General features: G+C 40.0%; 1 protein-coding gene across 4 annotated transcripts in view; it reads right to left on the bottom strand.

Moving 5' to 3' along the window:
- EXOG (exo/endonuclease G) overlaps positions 1–19,336 on the bottom strand; it is a 48,163-nt gene that overhangs the window by 22,132 nt on the left and 6,695 nt on the right. For 3 of the 4 annotated variants that reach the window (XR_008821347.1, XM_056335472.1, XM_056335471.1), the window contains exons 4-5: positions 18,931–19,007; positions 15,907–16,021 (exon numbers count right to left, since the gene is read on the bottom strand). Coding sequence is in view for 3 of the 4 variants with exons in the window: in XM_056335472.1 (XP_056191447.1) it covers positions 15,907–16,021; positions 18,931–19,007 (192 nt within the window). In the remaining variant the exon portion in view is untranslated. Of the gene's footprint in view, positions 1–3,238; positions 3,827–15,906; positions 16,022–18,930; positions 19,008–19,336 lie in introns of those variants that run through there. The other variant, XM_056335470.1, reaches the window with a different exon arrangement.

Genomic DNA, 19,336 nt, shown 5'->3' with positions numbered 1-19,336 from the left:
ACTATGGGACAAACTGAAAATTGCAAAATAGTACTCCAAAGTGAACGAAACACACAAAAATTAAACCCAGAACTTTAAATTCCCACCACCCCCCTAAATTGTGTTTACAGATACAAAACAAGAGCATTACACAAGAACAGTGCAGGGTTAAATCGTCACCTAGACTGAAATTCATGAAGAAGCTGGAGTCAAAATTGTCTTTGGAGCAGATACACAACTTGGGTGGTCAATCTAAAGGCACTTTCAGACATTATTATCAAACCCCTTATCTAGGAAAAATCATTAGCTTCATACCACACTGCTGTCAGTATAACAATTCATTTTAAATGGGTATCGTAGCATCACAAGCAGACAGACAGGTATTAGGGGCCGGAGACACTTGTTTCATATCCCCCCATCATTTTTGGCCGCCGAGGCTGACACCATGGAAACAGTCTGCCCTCAAAAGGCCAAATACCAAAAGTGCGCGAGCGGAGCCAGTGGGCTGCAGCCCAAAGCCAGGAGCACGGTGGCAGCCCCTCCCCCCCCCCCCCCCCCCCCCCCGCATTCCCTTCGCTTGCCTGCCTCCTATTTACCATCACTTTCACCCTGATTGAAGATGAGCAGTTACAATCAAGAGTCAACAACAGTCCAGGGAATATCAGAAAATCACTGTATCAGGTTGTGGACAGCCTGGTGTTCAACTTCCCTTGTGATTCAGTTATTTAGCTTTAAACCCAAACAAAACAGCAGAGGAACAAAGGACAGAGTTCTCCGCTTCCAGGGCTCCTGCTGCTTAGCTGCATCATAGATTCGTATTGTCACTACAGACGCACGCAGGGAAGTGATTAAGTGTGCAACAGGAAAGACAGATGGACACGGACACGAGCACAGTTCTCATGAAGGATCTTCAAACAATTACTTACGTAGGTGGCTCAAACAAGTGTGTAAAGCCTCACCCCCCTTGCTATTACTTGTCTTATATTTCCTGTTGTAAAGTACATTTTTTTTGCTATATGCTAGACTCCACACTTACTTCAGATGAGGAAACCAGCAGCAGAGCAGGTGAGCGCACTCTCTGGCACAGACCAGCACTGGAAGTGGTTTCACTGTTCACCACCTGCTGCCACCCTCCAAGGGGAGCTGAGGAACACCAACCATGCTCCAACAGCTGAAAATTATATAGGGAGTCTAGTCTATGCGGTAAGCCAAGAGGCATGGAAGTTATGGTAACTGGGGCTTGCAGGAATTCCAGGGGGTACGTAAGGCCCGAGGAGGTACCGAGTTAAGGAGCAGCTGGGCTCTGCAGGAGGCCTCCAGAGGTGAGTCACATGCCGCACTTTTGCTGGTGTTGTAATGGCAAGCTGTCAGCAGAGAGGGAAGATACCTGGAGTTCCTCGCATACAACCAATGCTGTCCCAAAGGCGCTTTTTTTTGCTACGGATGGACACGTAGCCATAGCACTGAGAGCTGTTTCAGCTGTCCAGAGAAGGTGCAAGCACTGCATGAGATTTGTAACCTCAGCTGAAAGGATCGAGATGAAAGGGAAGGTGAAATGCTGAATTATAAAACATAAATAATTCAAATAATGGGGAAAAAGAGAAAGACAATGCAAAGAGTGATGACAGATACCTTTTCCAACGGGTGAGACCATCGCAGGGCCAAAAGGCTGCTTGGACTCCAGTGAAGCACACAAGACCATCAAGAGGCACGTGAAGTATCTGGCACTTTGTTATTCCAGGCAACACATGCTGTCATCTCCCACATTCTGCAAAGGGAGAGGTGGCTTGTTGTTTTGCGATTTACTGTTTTTGTTACATTTGATAGGATTAACAACCAAAATTCCAGGCTAAAATTGAAATGAGCAATTTCAATTTCCCTCTAATTTATGTGGGCAGTAAGTTTTTATGACGTCCTTAGCTAGTTGCATTTCTCTGGTTTTAAACATCTGGATTTTGTAAATATGTTCTTGGCAAACACAAAAGTGTCATGGGAAATGTAACTGCTTTATAAAGTGATCTACTTCTGGATACTGCAATTGAACTGAGATGAAGGAAACTATACAGTTTTTTAGAACATCCAGACGATGATTCACAACATCCAAATAATGCTCCTGATTCATCCTTTATGTAAACAGCCCAGTTCAACCTGGCACTACATGACCCTTCTCAGAAACCATTAACTCTCGCGTTAAAACTACTGAAGGTGTTTTTTATGGCACAACTCTAAAATTATATAGACTCTTACCACTAAAAAAAATTCTAAGTATTTCCAGTTTTTACTCTTTCTTTCCAGATGCAAAATCTGAGGATCAGAGGACACCAGTCATACTGATTTATGTCTGAAATTCAAGATGTATATACAAATAAAGTACAAAACTAGTGAAAAAAAAAATCATTCAATCTTTCAAGCAGATGTAAATCTAAGCAACTTCAGTTGCTGCTGAAACAGAACTGGAAATGCATTTTTAGTCAATCTTCTGTTTTCACACATAAGTTTTGTTGCGAAACCAAACTTTATAAACCAAAGGCTGATGCTAGGAAAAAAGCCAGTGAATGACTACTACAAGCAATGAGAAAGCCATGCTTACCTCTCAGATCAAAAAATACGCAAGAAAACAAATTTATCCAAACTTAGTGGTGAAAGTGAAATATTAAGCTTACATTAATTTATGAAGACCCAGTCTACACTGGTAGCAACTTGTGTAAACTCTGCTTCTATTGCTTTTTTAAAAGAATTGCAGAATTATATATGAATGGAAGAAGTCTGCTGCAAATGACAACAGTTGACAGCTACTGACACGCTGAAGTATCCAAAGCACACAAGGTCAGGAGAGGTTAGAGACAATCTGATTTGGTTAACACAACTAAGTGAAGACTGTAAGGGATTCAGATTATGTCGTACAGGTCTGTAATAAAAGATCTCTAAAGTAAACATTTCCAATTAAATTTTTAAAAATCCCAGAAAGTACCACTGCTTCTACATCATATTGAAAGACATTTACAGGAAGAATTACATTTAAACATGTTCCAGTTATACTCCCAAGGTGTCTACAGTCTATTTTTATAATATTCCTAGAAGGGATTCCATACAAACCCCAAGTCTGACGTCTCGCTTGGAAAATAGCACATAGCCTTTTCTGGACGTCCAGTATCTATTCATGCCAGAAAGGGGTCATTTTCATTTCCCACATCTAAGTACTGCAGCAAACCATGTGTGTGCATCATGTTACACAAGAATGAACGTTATTCCAAACCCATCAGCTTCCAAATGTTTTATTGCTTTCACAACTCAAAAAAGGATAATTCATAGAGCTCTTGTCTTTGTGTTTGTCTGCAGCTCCCTTTTCAAAGTACAAACCCCAAACATCTTCCTGAGCAAGTACTCAGCCAGCTTTTCCCTCTCTAGCTGCTACTTGTTTTTCCTGTAGTAGCTCCTCTTCTTTCTTCTTGTGAAGTTTCCTAAGATATTCATCAGGCTCAATTCCTGCCTCCCTTAACTCTGCCATGGCTTTCTCCAGCCGGTGCAATGTACGGGCACTCTGCACTTTTCGAGCAGTGATGTACAATGTAAATTCCTTGAAGCCCATCAGTTTACAGGTATCCACTTCACAGATATTTTTAACATCTTTGGTTTTGTCCACCTGGGGGAAGAAAACTAAACCTGACATCTTTTCCAGATCTTCAATATTTACTTGGAACTCAGTGAGGTGGTGACTGAAACCTATGGGATTGTTTGGCACCACAAAAGCCCCCAGTACCAAGGGTTCTGTAGATGTTGTGCTCCGTCTGGCAAGGATCACCTTGTATAGGTGCGATGGCACAGCTACATCATCCTTTCCGATTACCTGTCAAAAGGAAAGCTATGTTACAGATACAGATCTTATCAGTTGAAGGGGAGGAAAAAAAAAAAAAAAGATGCAAGACTAATCCTACTATGTCTGAAAATGAGCCATGGCATATAACTACACATCAAAACCATGTGCAATGTTATCAGACCAGAAGCTTTCCACAGAGGGTGGAAAGTAGCTGGATTGGGTCTTGCTGGGATGGAGACAGTTTTGCCTGTAGCAGCCCTCACAGTGCTGTGCTTTCCGTTGGTAGCTCGAAAGGCAGCTAGAACACACCAGTGCTTTGGCTGCTGCTGAGCAGCGCTTGCACAGCATCCAGGCTGTCCCACCAACATGCCCCCCTCACCAGCAGGCTGAGGGTGGGCAAGATCCTGGGAGGGGACACAGCCAGGACAGCTGACCCAGAATGACCAAAGGGATATTCCATACCATACATCTGCTCAGCACATACATCCATACCATACATCTGCTCAGCCACAGCGCTAAGAGAAGGGGGAGCAGGGAGGCATTCATCATGATGTTGGTCTTCCAGAGCAACCGCTATGCACACTGAAACCCTGCTTCCCAGGAAGCGGCCAGACACTGCCTGCTGATGGGAAGCAGAGAACAAATATTTTATTTTCCTTTGCTTCTGCATGCAAGCCTTTGCTTTTGCTTTATTAAACTGCCTTTATCTTGACCCACAAGTCTTTTTGCATCTTATTTTCTCCCTGCCCCCCTCCCTGTCCTGTTGAGGAGGGGATTGATGGAGCGGCCTGGTGGGCACTTGGCCAAGTCAACACACCACAGCACCATTTCTTTGCAGCCCCTTATATAGCTGTTCAGGAATAAGCTAGTTATTTGATGCCTGAATCTCTCAATCAGGAAAAGCAGGGCAAAGAATGCTTCACTGCAGGGTTATTCGCTCACTGTTGGTAAAAAAGTTTCCCAGAAAGTTCTCTGCTTTTTGCCTCTAACCCACTGGCATTATATTACACTGTTAAGAACAACAATGCAGTCAAAAGGTCAAAAGATTAGTCAGTTATTGCCTAAATATTTGTAAAGATCAGCAACAAGAAGCTCTGGTAGAAGAACGAACTCGAATCTCCCAAGCAGATGCAACTTCAGCTACAGCTGAAACTGAACCAGAACCAAATCTGAAAAACATGCTTGGAAAGAGGGAGTCAGCCAAGACCCCAGCTCCCTGATCCTGGTGCAGATCCCTAAGTGTACTCTACCTGAAGGGATGGTAGAGCTCATTTCTCATACTGCCCCACACTGCTAATGCTTGGAAAGCTGTTTTCAGTAACGGTGGCTCTATAGTAAGTTCCTGACCTAACAGTTCCAAATCATATGCATTTTAATATGCATTTCAAATCAGCTCTAACTTACCTTCTGTCAGCTTTTTTTTAATCTCTATTACCTATACACAGGTTGCATTTAAAAGCTATGTTACCTAAGTAAGCATTTTTTTGAGGGGACCTGGATATAAAGTACATTCAGTCACTCAGTATCTTGGAAGAGAAGCTATCCAAAGAAAATGAACCTGTTTCTTCCACAAATTCACTACAATTCAACTTAAGAGCTTGTACATGTTGGGTTTCCTGCTGGGTCACTCAGACAAGGATCCAGGAAATTAACTGAAGCACTGGGAGTGGAGGATCAGGACTCTGAATTCACATGACATCTGTTAAAAGCTCATACATGTATGTACACAGTAGACACCCCACCCTGGAATAAGGTGTCAGGAAGAAGTCCAAGGAAATACACCTCTTGATGATAAACATAATCTCTCCAGAATTCAAGATGTGACGCTCGTACATGCAATGTATTAGGTTTGGTGGTTTTTTCTTCAATATTGCTGAACTGAATCTGCCATGCTAAGAAAGTACAACAGGCTCACACACGGAAAGTCTTGAGTTTTGCATAACCCTTCTGTGCAGCTACCCTTCTAAAAGCTGTACTTCTATTCTAATGGCAACAGAAGAAAAAGATACAAAAACTATAAAGGCATCTTATTTCACACATAAACCCCAGTAATTTGGTACTATTTCTAGTATATGCACTACCTGCAAAAGCAAAGACTGCTTGTTTTGATTTTTTGACAGTTTTTGTTAGATACAGTTAAAATATAATTTCAGAGAAAGCAGGTATTTATTTTACTGCCACAACAACATTAATAGAAAGTATTTTACAAACCAATTCCGTGTATCAGTCCAGACAGGCTTTGTCCATTCATATGTCTGATATAACTCAGTCACAAAAGAAACACTTCCTATGTATGCTTTATTCTGAGAGTATTCAGCACTTTGGCAAAAGAAAACATGTTTTTACAACTAAACTTTGCCTGTGGCTACTGAATCACCAAGGTTCACATCAGTCTATTCCAATAGTTAATTAATCTCAGTTATGAATTCTTTCAGCGCTTGAAGTGTGTCTTCTACCTCTGTTGTCAGTTTTTTACGTGACCAGTCTTAAAGACTTACTGGTTAGACCAAAACCAGAGAAAGTACCTTCAAGAGAAAGGGAAAACTTTGACAATGTTTTTTTATGTTTTGTACGATAATGTAGTAGTAACATTACTACTGCCTCTCCCAAACATGCTCTTAGATTTCTTTACTCTGTTACAGAGTATTTGCTTCCCCGTCCCCAAACTAGGCTATTTAATAGCTTTGCTATAGTTTAAACTTTTTTTCTTGTGGGTTGGGGTTTGTTTCTTGGTTTTGTTAACAAAATCGATCTTGCTTATGCCACCAGCCTTCTCCTAAATAAAAGCTCTGCCTAGACATCTAACAGTCATTGAAACTGGTAAGTAATAAATAAATGCCTTATGCCAAATCTACTTTCCCTTTCAACGACAACAGATGTCTTGATAGGGAAATCAGAGCTCCCAAGTGTCAAAGCACTTTGCATTTAGCATTCAGTGTGGGTGAAACCACAGTTACAGCTCTGCAGGATCAATGGCATAAATAATCAAAACTGACTGATGCACAGGTAATTTTAAAATATACTAAAAACTACGCATCAACACATTGTTATACCTGGTGGGTTAAAACTGAATTCCAAAATGAATGGTGTTGGGAGTTTAACCTATCTGAGATAGGTGGCACTCAAAATGGGGAGTTTCTACATGCGTCGTACAGGGGTGAGAAGGAGGGAGCCAAGAAGCATTAAGAACCCTGAGTGGGAGAGGAATGAGTTCATATTCCCATATTCACCCCAATGCATCCAGTAACTGACACTATTGAAGGCAGAAGGTTGCAGTTCCTTTTCTCCTGCTGCAGCGGGCAGCTTGCAGCGCCTGCCCTGCAATCCCACCTTCTGCACACTCTAGGGCAGGGCAGAAGAGAAGGGAGGCTGTACACAGCTGCACTATACCCTGAAGCTGCTGTAGCCTCCTGAGAGAAGGCAGTAGCGAGACTAAAGCCTGTTCCCCAGATTCTCCCTGGGCCAACAATCTCCTGACCTGCAGCATTCCTGTGCAGTAAGCCGTGCACTGCCTTTTCCAGGGCCCTTCACATACTTTTTCCCCATTATAAACACATATCTGTGTACCAGGTCCTCCCCAGCTGAGTTCTCTCCCCTTCTCAACACCTCCTACAACCGCCCCCCGCCCCCAACCTCTGCCTGTTGTATAAAAGACTAGAGGAAGAGCGAACATGCAGATGGAGCTGCTACAAGTATCTCCAATTAGGGGGTATATAGCATATGTAAAACAAACAGGTGAATGAGTGTTGAGTGAGCTAGCAGAGGGAACAGGGGATTGAGTCTGAGGACTGAGTGGGTGGATAGAAAGGCTGGGGAATGAATAGAGCTGCACACAGAATAGTTAGGTATGAAATGGAAATGCTGAATGCCTGAAGTGGGTGTTAAGGAAAAACAGACCCCGTGCTTATGTAATATTATGCAAATATATATATTCTATGCAAAATAATGCACATTTATGCATAGTATATGCACCTATGAAGGAGGTAAGGAAAGAGAGGACTAGTTCAAAATGAAGGAAGAATTGGCCTTTTGAGAAATGTAGCTCTTAATACAACTCAACTCTACACAGGCAATGGCCATACACGTAATTTATGTACCACTTCAGTTCCACATAAGCTTTCTTTTGAGGTTTAAAATAAAATTTAAGTAGTGCACAGGCTTTATACTAGTTCTCTGAATAGCTGTAAACTACTCTAATTACATCACTGAGTTCTAATACTGTCAGAGTGATTAAAACAAACTTCAGCCTCTGAACAGCCAGAGTCCACAAGTGTCCTTTCCTTACAGGAATCGGGGCATAAAGTTCTATCCCCAGCTCATTCTGCCGGAGGAGAATACTATCAAAGAAGGGTGCCCAATTTCTCTGACAGAGTAAATATGCATTACAAAGAATATCTAAGTTTTGTCCTGCAGTTTAATGCTTATGTGAACCAGGCACAGGATGCACCACCAATAATTTATGCAGCCAGTGTAACCCAATGATTTCTGTTAGAAAAGGAATGCAGTTCTGGAACATGCCATATTTCCATCATTATGCTCTGTAATATACCACAGTTTGCTTTTTTATGGGAGTAGGTAGAGAAGCTACAGATAAATGTTTCCATAGGCACCCCCCGCATACAGCTCGACAGACAGGGAAGGAAGCTGGATTCTCTAGAAGTGAAGTTTGCAACAGAAGCAATAGGTAGGAAAAACAAACTCAACAATTCATTTCCTATTGCCACCTAGGGGATTCTCCTACCTAACTACAGCAGTCTGAATCACTGTTCTGATCTGCACCATTTCATTTATCTCAGTGCATGCCTAATAGAGCCAGACAGCATATGCTTCTATTGTAACAGAATAGAAAATGGGTTAAGATTATCCATGCACAGATGTTGACTTTGATTTGTACTAGCCTATCCACAGGCAGCAGATGATCTTTCAGCAATCAATGCCTGAAACAGCTAGCTGTCACAGCTGGAGAAGAGCTGCATTTTTAACAGTATCTGTGATTCAAAAAAAAATTTATGTGCTAATACAAGCAATAAATTCCAGCAATGGCCTGTTGAAAATCACTACTGTCCCACATGTCTTCACACTACGGTAATAACAGGCCACAGGGTAAATTTTTGTGCAATCCTTCCATTTTGTTATTCCTATAAAATTTTGCTTAATCTTTCAAATTTTCAATAGCCTCATAATACAAAAAAAAAAACTATCAAGCTAAAAGCCTTCTTTTTATAGCATTAAATATATTCTTTTCCATTCATCATTTGGGAAAACAACATGAAATTTCAGATACTATTTCTCTTCGTTGTCTGTATCAGTCCAATGTGAAAACATTCATTGCCCTAACTTTCAGCAGCTGCTTGTTCCTTTCACTTTTGCTTTGCTCTTACTTTCTTTGGTGATTTGGTGGTGGCTGAAGTCCTTACAAGTGAACTGTAGTCATCTAATAATGCAACATTATGATAATGCAATTTTCAGCATAGTGTTTATTGGTTTTTATTATTATTGACATTGTTATTGACATTCCACAAGTGTGTATAAATTTGTTATACTCCTGGATGCCCAATTAAACGTGGACAGCTGTCATGAGGACAGGCCATTAAAATGTGTGCAATTCCTGACATTTAGAGATGTTTACATATTGCTAAAACAACAAACGTGTTGGTAAGCAGTTATACAAACTTAAAGAGCTCACAGGGACAGATAAAGATAAGGGCAGAAGTAATATGATTTCTTAAAACAGAGAGAACTCTGTGAGCTTTGATAAATCCGGTCTCTTAGCCAAGTCACTGGATGGGGATTTGTCTTAAGCTTGGCTTTCCTTGTGATTTTTGCCAAATCCTTAAACTGTTCTTGGTCGTAGTTTTTAAAATTGGAAGGACTAATTTGATATTATCTGTGGAGTGCTTAAGTATCACAATAAGTAATGAAGACATTTGCTAAAGTCATGTAGGGTAAGTTAAAGCACATGGCATTAGCTAATTTTACCTTCGTGGTGGTAGTCAGGCAAATAGGAGGCAAATCCCTAAAAATGACAGGCTGGAGTTTATGAGAAAGAAAACTCCATGCTTAAATAAACAGGAGAAAAGGAATACATAAGGTGTAATGGCAGAACACTTCATACTATATTAGAAGAAAACAGAGTGTTACTCTTACCAGAAAGTTTTAAAAATACACAAATGTTACCATATTTTCACTTTATAATGGAGTTCTTAACATCTTCCCAGAGCAGTAACAAAATTATCTTCTTCTGAAAGGGTAGGAGGAATTCTTAAAAGAAAGGACTCTCGAATCTGAAAGTAGTATTTTGCCACCTAGTGACTAGAAAATGAAAATCAACCGTGAAGAGCATTAGCAGAAGGAATTAGCCTTTCATCAGCCAGAGCCAGTTCTGGACTGGCAATTATCTGAGATTCTCTTAGAACCTGGTAAACAGAAATCACATCCAATAATGCCTTAACTGCCAGCACACACCGAAGAGTCCTTGTACCAGAGGGTACCATCATCAAATACGTTAAAATGATAGCTCCAGAAATTCCCTCTGTACTCTACTGTTTCTTCACTCTCACGCTCGCTCTGTATAATAATCTGACTTTAGAAACAAGCCATACTGCAAACCAGAACAGACCGAAAACAAGCATACACACAATTCTCTGTGTAACAGTGCTTCCATCTACATCTGGCAGCAAAAAAATTAAGACTTCTGCCGCACTTCTTGATGGACAGAACCCAAGGACATCATTCTTGTCAACCAAAATAAGACTGTAGCTTTCTCTGAATAGGCATTCGTTTTGTTTTAGCTGTAACTTGAGGCATGATACTGATGAGGCCCACCAGATGTTCTACTGTAGATAATATTCTTGCTGATACAACCCCAGGTTTGACAACCCAGAGCTTTATTGTAATTTGATACTAAATTCTGTATAGAAACAGACTTTTTGGCATTATAAAAAACTCCCTTTGCTATCAGTATAATTTTATTTACTTGATCATTGTGACAGCATTAACTGCCTTCACTCCAGTTCCTTTTGGATTTGTGTTAGGCAGCACTGATGCTGTTGATATTGTTTTTTCCCCAATATTTGAGAGAACTCTGTCAGATGGCATTGAGAAGAACCAAGGGATGTGAAGGCAAACCTAGCAATACAGAAAATACTACAGATAAAAATCATAGTAACAATCTGCAACAACACTGCACAGCCAAGCACTCCAAAATGCAAATGTACGTACTTGAGGAAAATTTAATTTGTTATGGCTGGTCTGATTGCTACTGCCAAATCATTTGGCAATCCTAAAAAAGAAAAAAAAAAAAGAGATGGTAAACACCCCCCCCCCCCGTGCCTAAATACATATTTATGATATTAAAAGACAGACACTTCACCACCACCCCCTTGTTGATTTTTTTTTTTTTAATTAAAGAGGGTGTGTATACACATTATGATACTGCATTTATATGGTGACCAATGACTACTACTTCCACAGAATCCACTTAGGTTACTTAACACTGAATGCGCTACAGTCCCTATCACTACTCTTTCCATAATAAAAGAACCTTTGGGATGGGTACAGTGCTAAATAAAAGCAACCCCATAAATCTGTCCTGCACGTTTGGTGTCTCTTCTCCTCCAATTTTAACCCACTGTGTATTATTTTCATTTGTACATCATGTCTAAATTTAGGGCTGACAGCTCCAGACGTTTAAACCAGCTGATCTAAGATCTAGTCTTTTGTACGTAAGTTTTATGGGACGTGTATAATGGACCTCAATCCATTAGTTGCCTGTGTAGCCTTGAGCCTATCTGGAGCAGCCAACAAAAAGTAACAGTCCCCAGTTTATTTCCTCCTTTAACAAGGATTCCTTCCCCTGTAGCATCTTGGCTAGGAGAAAACCTCTACTACTTCTGAAAGTTGACTGGGGAAAACCATAAAGTACCATCTTATATGTGAGAGGTGCAATGATTTCCCAGGGACTTATCTGCCACAGACTTAGATGACAAGTAAGTATATCTTCTGGTACAGTTACCATGCATCTCTGGCACAGCCTAGTCATTCAATTTTGAAAATTAAACAGCAGATATGATTCCAGTATGAACCCAGTATATCACTAAAATGTACATTAAAATGTTTCTTCAAACAACAAACAAAATTTTATCCAAATTGTACTTCCATTCACTAACCAGAGCCAATTTTCTTAAATTAGTATTTACTACAACAGCATTGAGAATAAGGAGGGTGAAGCATTGAGTGTGACACTGTAGAATTATTGCAAAATTTGTACTTCAAACTCCAAAATCTGCTGACAGAGGAAAATCACTACAGTGACAGTCACTGGAGAAGAGTACTGTATAAAACAAGAAAATGTCATTTTGATTTGATCTGGACAAAGATGAAAATCCTGTGTCTGCCTCTCCCATGACATAGAACAGACTTTTCCTGTTGGCATTCTATTTTACATATATTCACAAAATATGTTTTTCAGCTACCAAGCATGGTCATCAATCTACTCTTTGCAATAAAAGCCTCCCCTGCAGACAGATGAAATGACAGAACATATCTGAGGATACTGCAAGTTCAGCCAATAGACAGAACAACACTGGCATCTAAGGAGTTCAAGGTTAATTCCGTTTCTGGAATTAAACAACAAATGGTACCAGAGTCCAAGCAGGAACTGGGAACAATGCCATGACCGATGCTCTGTTGTTCCTCTATAGTGATCTAAAAATAACCTTTTTGGATGTCTGATGAGAAAAACACCAGCCTGTGAAGCCATGGATACATGTTTCACTGTTCCTTTAGTCAAAAACAAGGAAACTAGGATTGAAAAGAGGATCTGAGACAAATCAGTGCAGGCACATTCACTGTAGTACTTCAGTGTTTTCTTTTTTCCACAGTTCTAGTCTCAGAGAAGAAGAAAAACATGAGAAAGGAGCCTAGCCTTAGCAGTCACATTGTCAGATTATAGGTTGTAAGTTTCAGTACTATTGTGTATACTGTAGCACTTCCAAAACAGCACATACAAAGGACACCTTCTCATATCAGCTTCATAAGCACAAACAATGAGGACTAAAAGCCTTTCATTTCTACGGCACTTGTTTGAACCCAGCAGTTCACTCTGAAAGACGGCTAAGAGGCACCTTCCCTTCTCGTCAGCTGCCAACTCTTAGCACTGGTTTAGGGGCAGAATCCCAGACTACAACAATCAGCGGCAATGGCTGCAATTATATCGAAGGTATCTGTTTGAAAAGAATTTCTCTCCAGTGCTTTGACAGGTTGTGTTCCCTCTTCTAAGTGTATGTGTTGAGATAAGAAGGGAAAAATAAAACCAATCCCAAAATCCAACACACCACTCCACTTTGAAGTCTCTCTCCCCAAAGGACAACTTCAATGACAAGCACAAGAACTTCTGCCGTAAAGAGATTTCAAAAAAACAAAACAATCCTCACACTGTATTTATTTACACTTAGGAGTGTAGCCAAAGGGAACCCAAATAAAATAATTTAATGTTTTAAACAAACAAACAAAACCCCTCAAAAGTAACATTTTACTTTTCCCACTTGTAGACAGCATTATCTGTACTTAAATACAGCTTAAATACAAATCAATTTACATGATGAATCTCACCATAGGAAGCTGAGTAAAGGATTTATGCGTGTGGCCAAATGGTGAAATGAAAGCATGAATACCATCATGTAGCATTCCACCGTTTTCAGTCCAACACTGAACTTCACTTCAGTTTATATTAAGACCAAAAGTGATAAAACATTCATAAAAGACCAGAGTTGTCATCAAACCCAAGGATGATGAAGACATCTTGGCAACAGACAAGAACAGAACGATATGATAATCTAAGCAGCATGGACATTTTGTGCCACTATTATTCCGTCACCATATCCTGGTAGCAAGTTATTTTGAATAAAAGGCAGTAAGATGCAGTGCCTGCTCTTATTTCTAGCTGGAGAATACTAAAATTTACATTTCAAAACCAAAATGGGGAGCCACAATAATTTCTCAGAAAATGTAATCTTTCTCTTCTAAGTAAACACTTTCTCTAGAGGAAAACTAGAGAAAGATGACCAAGATTAAAGTGAAGCAGTTCATAGATGATTCAGCTGCTTCCTGGAAAATCATTTCCAGCTATAAAACGTTCAAGTCAGCTCAGAATTTTTAATTCTTTGCTATGTAAGACAAATATGTATTTTTAGGGATAAAAAAATAAATGCAATATCCTGACAGCTACAAGGAGGCAAATTCCAGCAAGCTATGTGCAAGTCTGGAGAACTCTTATGGTACCGTTCTGCATGACAGTAAGCTAAATGCTCAGCTCAAGGCTGTTGAAAGGAAACATTTCCCTCCTGCTCCCAGCTATGTGCTTTTGGACGTATTCATGCTGTCACCAGTAAGCGCCGGACTCCTCTGTGTGCTGCTCTATCTTTCTAGGGCTGTAGAAAACAAGCCCAATAAGCAAATAAAGAGTCTGGTATGGATGGTCTTCTATTGCATTGAGTAATTAGGCATCTCGTGGAAAGATCTGACAGTCATCACTGCTGGCAGACAAGGGAAAGGACTGAAAAGTATAATGGGCAATGGCAAAGTCATCACTCTCCCTTTGGGTGACAAGGAACCACTGCCAGTCTAAAGCTGATTTTGCCACTAACATCACGTGGCATTGGTCATATCCCTTAACCACGGCTTATTTATCCACTTGCAAATGAGCACAGCTGTCACCTTCCTCACAAAGATGTGGTGAGAGCTGAAGTTTGGAACTGCCACTGAATATGCAATTATTATTACTGCATTTTCATATGCATAATACATGACTGTCTGGGGAAAAAATAACAACAAACCCAAACCCAAAGCTGTGATTTCATCACAGTCAAGGTTATAGACGTGCAGGTGGGGATATGAGACAGTTTTTAAAGAAGTAAAAAGGTAAAAGCGAACAGGAAAAATTAAATACTATCATGACTGCGTTCCAAGTTCAATCAAATGGAAATCACCTGTGTATTTATAATGGAGAAACAGTGCCTAAATCTTACCGCTCAACAAGCCAGTATTGAAAACTGAACACCTCTTTCTTTTGTGTCTCTCGTATCCCTCTGAAACAGGGGCTTGTTGTAGCAAGCTCATTCATTGCTCCTCAGAGAACTAGTTGGACAGCTGAATCACTCACAAGCTGAAGCTGCAGTTGATCCAAGTACTTATTTTCAAGGAAAAGTGTTTTTTCAAGAGGCGCAAAATACAGCATTTGTTATTTGCATCATGCTAGCTTTCATCTAGCAACTGAAGACAGCAATAATATCTCATTACAGCAGGGGCAGAAGGTAATACTCCCTCCCTTGAATGCCTTACTATGCTCAGATCCTACAGACATCTAAACACATGCTCACAAACAGCAAATCCAGATAAGTAGTATTAATTCACCCCTCAACTTGATAGCTTTCCCTATCTGTCTGTCTATCAGCGATGGTTTCTAACAACTGTGCATGATCAATCCTACACCCTCAAGGTATTTTAAGCAGGTAATAAAAATAGGGGACCAAAAGAAGAAGGGGGTGTATCAGTACCATGGACCAGTGATTACACTGCACCCACCTAAAACCTACGGAACTTGCAGCTGACTTTGGTCTGCTCAGAATCTCAGTTGCAAGGCCTCATCTAAGTGATGCATGCAGGATATCGGCAACCAACTGTTTCTGAATTAATGAATAGAAGTATTCCAATACCCTATATAGTTCTGAGAAACCTAAACTACCTTTGTATTGCACGGTCTCTAAAATACATAAATAAATGACTGAATAGATGCCTACATAACAGCAAAACCCACTAACTCTCTGCTTAGAGCCTGACATGTATTATGGAAATCAGGAAACAGCTTTACTGCAAACTGTAAACAGACATTTAATAGATCCCTCTTTGTAAATAAAACACATTATTTTAAAATTATACTTTTTCATGTGTAGGCAAGATCGAACATCACTGCTGATCTTGTGCCAACTAGTACTAGACATTCCCTACATTTTGCATGTACTAGGATGTTTAACTTTGTTTTATCAAGCTACAGTATCACTTTTAAATAAATATTACTACTGCACTGTTAACCCAGCAACATATATACATACCTGATAAGTAACACTCTTCTTTCCATCTTCACTTGTTTCAGGCAAGGTCAGAGGTCCAGAAACTACCCAAACATCCTCAAATCTCTGGGTCAATTCCCGACAATACATTTCCATTCTGGAACATATTTGTCAGATAGGGTAAAGTCAGCTGGGAAAACATAATAAACTTTGAAACATACTGTGAAGGGCAAGATAAACATCTGACAGTTTGGGAGCAGTTTTCCAAACTCATGTTACTCAATTCAAAGAGGGAATAATGCAGGTCCAAGTCCTACTTGCCACTTGTCACAGGTTCACTTATTTACAAATAGGGATGTATTATCGCACACATTTGAAAAAGGTTTCTGTAGCCTTACCACCGGTGCTGAAAATCTGAGTTCTCTACTTACTGCCACACTTGACACTAGAAAGATACCGTTGATGGTCCCTTGGGGTTAGTAAAATACTTATTTTAAACAGCAGGTTGTGGCATTCTTACTGCGAAAGATTTTACCACGATACTCAATTTGTTATGCTCCTTCCCAAGGAACCAACATCCCATAAGCTCTTTCTGTAGCTCAAAGTACTTAGGAAAGTTTCTATGCACCATTCCCACAGTCTACTTGTCTTTTTTTTTTTTTTTTTTAATATAAAACTGTTTAAACATAGAGTAGTATGTTGCTTTTGCTTTTTAAACTGATTCAGTTTATAGCATAAAATATTTCTCCAAATAAGAAGGTTTCTGGATCCTGCCTATTTTATATAAAACAAAAGATTATAGCCTGTCTTCGATCTAACACCCCAAGTGTTAAACGAGTCACGTACAGTGAGCACCCACTGGTCCTTTACTAAAAGACAGAGTTGCACTTAAACGGACAGAGACCACAACATGAGCCAGATGAACCCAGGTAATCTGGCTGCCTCTTAAACAGAGAGGTTTCACCCCCTTCTTTGTTTCATCCCTATTCCTCACACCTCTCCTTTGGGTCACCTTTAGCACTCTTCATCTCTCAATAGCCTAGAACAAACTGTTTTGATTTAATGAGTTAAATCAGCTCATACAAATCAGAATTAGCAGGAATGAGCCCTTTCTTCATGTGATATGCCAAAGCATTGATCACAAGCTAATTTTTTTTCCTGCTGTTGTCAGCTTTGCTTCCAAGCAGCTCAGCTCCTCAGGCTGTCTCATGGCATGGCAATACAACCACCACCTGGCACAAGGAAAGAATGGGAACAAATGCAGCTAGGGAGCAAAGTGCTTTTGGTGGTAGCCAGGACAGAGAACAGATTACAGTGACCACGAATCACACTGAAGACAGAAAACAACAGTTAAACATCAGAAAATAAGAGAAGCACGTGTGTTAGTGGCAAGAGAACAAGAAATGATTAAAGTGCAGTTAGACCACACCACTGAGCCAATCTAATAGCTTACTATCTAACAGCTTGCTGAAAAATGCAGTCCTGCTCTCCCCTTTCCTACTGCTCCCCTTGTCTGCCCCAGCTGAAAGTCCTACTCCATCTTCCACATTGGCTCTGGCACTTATCTCACCAGTTGATCCAATTTTCTAATCTGGAAGAAACATAATCAAGCAAAACAAGATGCAAGTCAGTTCAACTAGGTTCACAAATGGAACTGACTCCCCAAGAGTCAGATTAGTACCACAGCTGGAACTAGGAAAGCAGCAAAAATACATGGCTGGAGGGCAAACACCACTTAAAAAACCCCAACAGATTATTAAACTAAATTGTATTATCTACCTGCACCTCAGAAGACAATTCAAGAAGCAAGCAAGGAGAAGGAGGGGGAGGAAGAGAGTACTGAAGCCAGGAAGGGATACAACACACGTGAAACACGGTATCCTTAAAACTATTCATCACTATACAAAGTGACTGACAGAAAAAGTGGCACCAATACCTTTGTCAAGCATTTAAACTGTGGGGTTGGGAGAAAGTGCTAATAGCTGCTTAAATGGTGGGGCTGACAGTGCCAGGGGAAATTTTCAAACACTCCCCACGATCCCCTTATTAGACAGAGATCCTGCTCAAGGGAAATAAAGGGGTTTTCCAACCTTGAATTAGTATAAATGCCTAGGTTTGGTATAAGGAAATTTTATGCTCAAATACTTCCAAGTATTAAAACAATACCAAAAAATCTCTTAACATGTTATATCATTTTATTTGTCTATAAAACAGTATAACCTTACTGAAAGCCTCATAGGATTTTATATGCATTCTTGTAAAACTGGAAAGCAGTGTGTAGTTGAATGACAATACGCTTTTGGTAGACTTTTAATACAGTACTGTATATAATTCTGCTAACCTTTCCTTGAGTGAACCTTGTGAAAACCCTAATTTTCCCCTCCTGTTTCTGAGTCTTAACATTCTGTAAGTCCTACACAAGGAGCACTGGATGAATGCTACTTTTATTAATGTTTTCCTCTGCTCCCAGGAAGGAAAGAATACAAATCCTATGTGAAGAGATTTAAATTTATCAACCACTCACTTCACCTCAAAGCCGATCCAGCCAGTGCTCACAAGTGACAGAGAACCTGCCTGACTGCTACTTGGAAGCCAGCACTTGAAGAAACACCCAAGACCTGAAGTAGTCACGACTCAGTGGGGAGCACTCAGATCTTCAATTCAAAGTGAACCAATGTCCACATACAGAGATGGGAAGCACTTTTTTGAGGAAGAGGTGTTAAAGCAAGATCTAAACCCTTTCCTTGCTTCTACTGAATTTTCCTTGAGGACAGAGATGTTAAGCCTGGTACCTCTACCCACATCAGCCAGAGAAGTAATTTTATCTTTTCCAAAAATGTCCTTTACAGTTTTATTGAATAAATAACTAAAGCAATTGTTATACTGTTCTTGCACTGTAAGGACTGAGCTGCCTTTCATTTGAGAGAAAGTTCCTATGATCTCTACAGATAGCCTACAAAGTGCTGTAGAATACCTGGACATGAAGAAGCTTTATAAATATAGCATTTTTTGTTTATGCCACTGCCTGGTGTTTTTCACTTAGTTTACTTAAAAGCAATTTCTCACCTGTTCCAAAATCCAGCATTATTTTCATAATTCTGAGGCACGATGTTGGACAGATAAAATGTTTCAGCCATAGCTCTCTGCACAGAGAAAGAAAATAATATAATTTAATTTAAACATTTACAAGCTGAAAACACATTTTAGAAGTTTTCAGATCAGAATCCATTTCTAGTTTAGTCTTCACATGATCAACATAAAAGTTCACATAAAATCTAAGTCAGAACATCTCAAAAAAATATTTTGGATTATGAGGTGCATAACTGAGGCTACAAACCTTGCAAAATGTATCTACTTTTTGGGGCTTTGGGGGCGGGGGTTGACAGAAATACAGCACAAGAATGTCCAATTCTAGAGGCATAGGAATCACTATGTCACCCAGTGTCAGTTTCGTAACGTCTTTGGAAGTGAC

This window comes from Falco biarmicus, chromosome 4 (assembly GCF_023638135.1).
Source record: "Falco biarmicus isolate bFalBia1 chromosome 4, bFalBia1.pri, whole genome shotgun sequence".
Lineage (NCBI taxonomy): Eukaryota > Metazoa > Chordata > Aves > Falconiformes > Falconidae > Falco > Falco biarmicus.
This window is presented reverse-complemented; position numbering and strand designations above follow the sequence as displayed.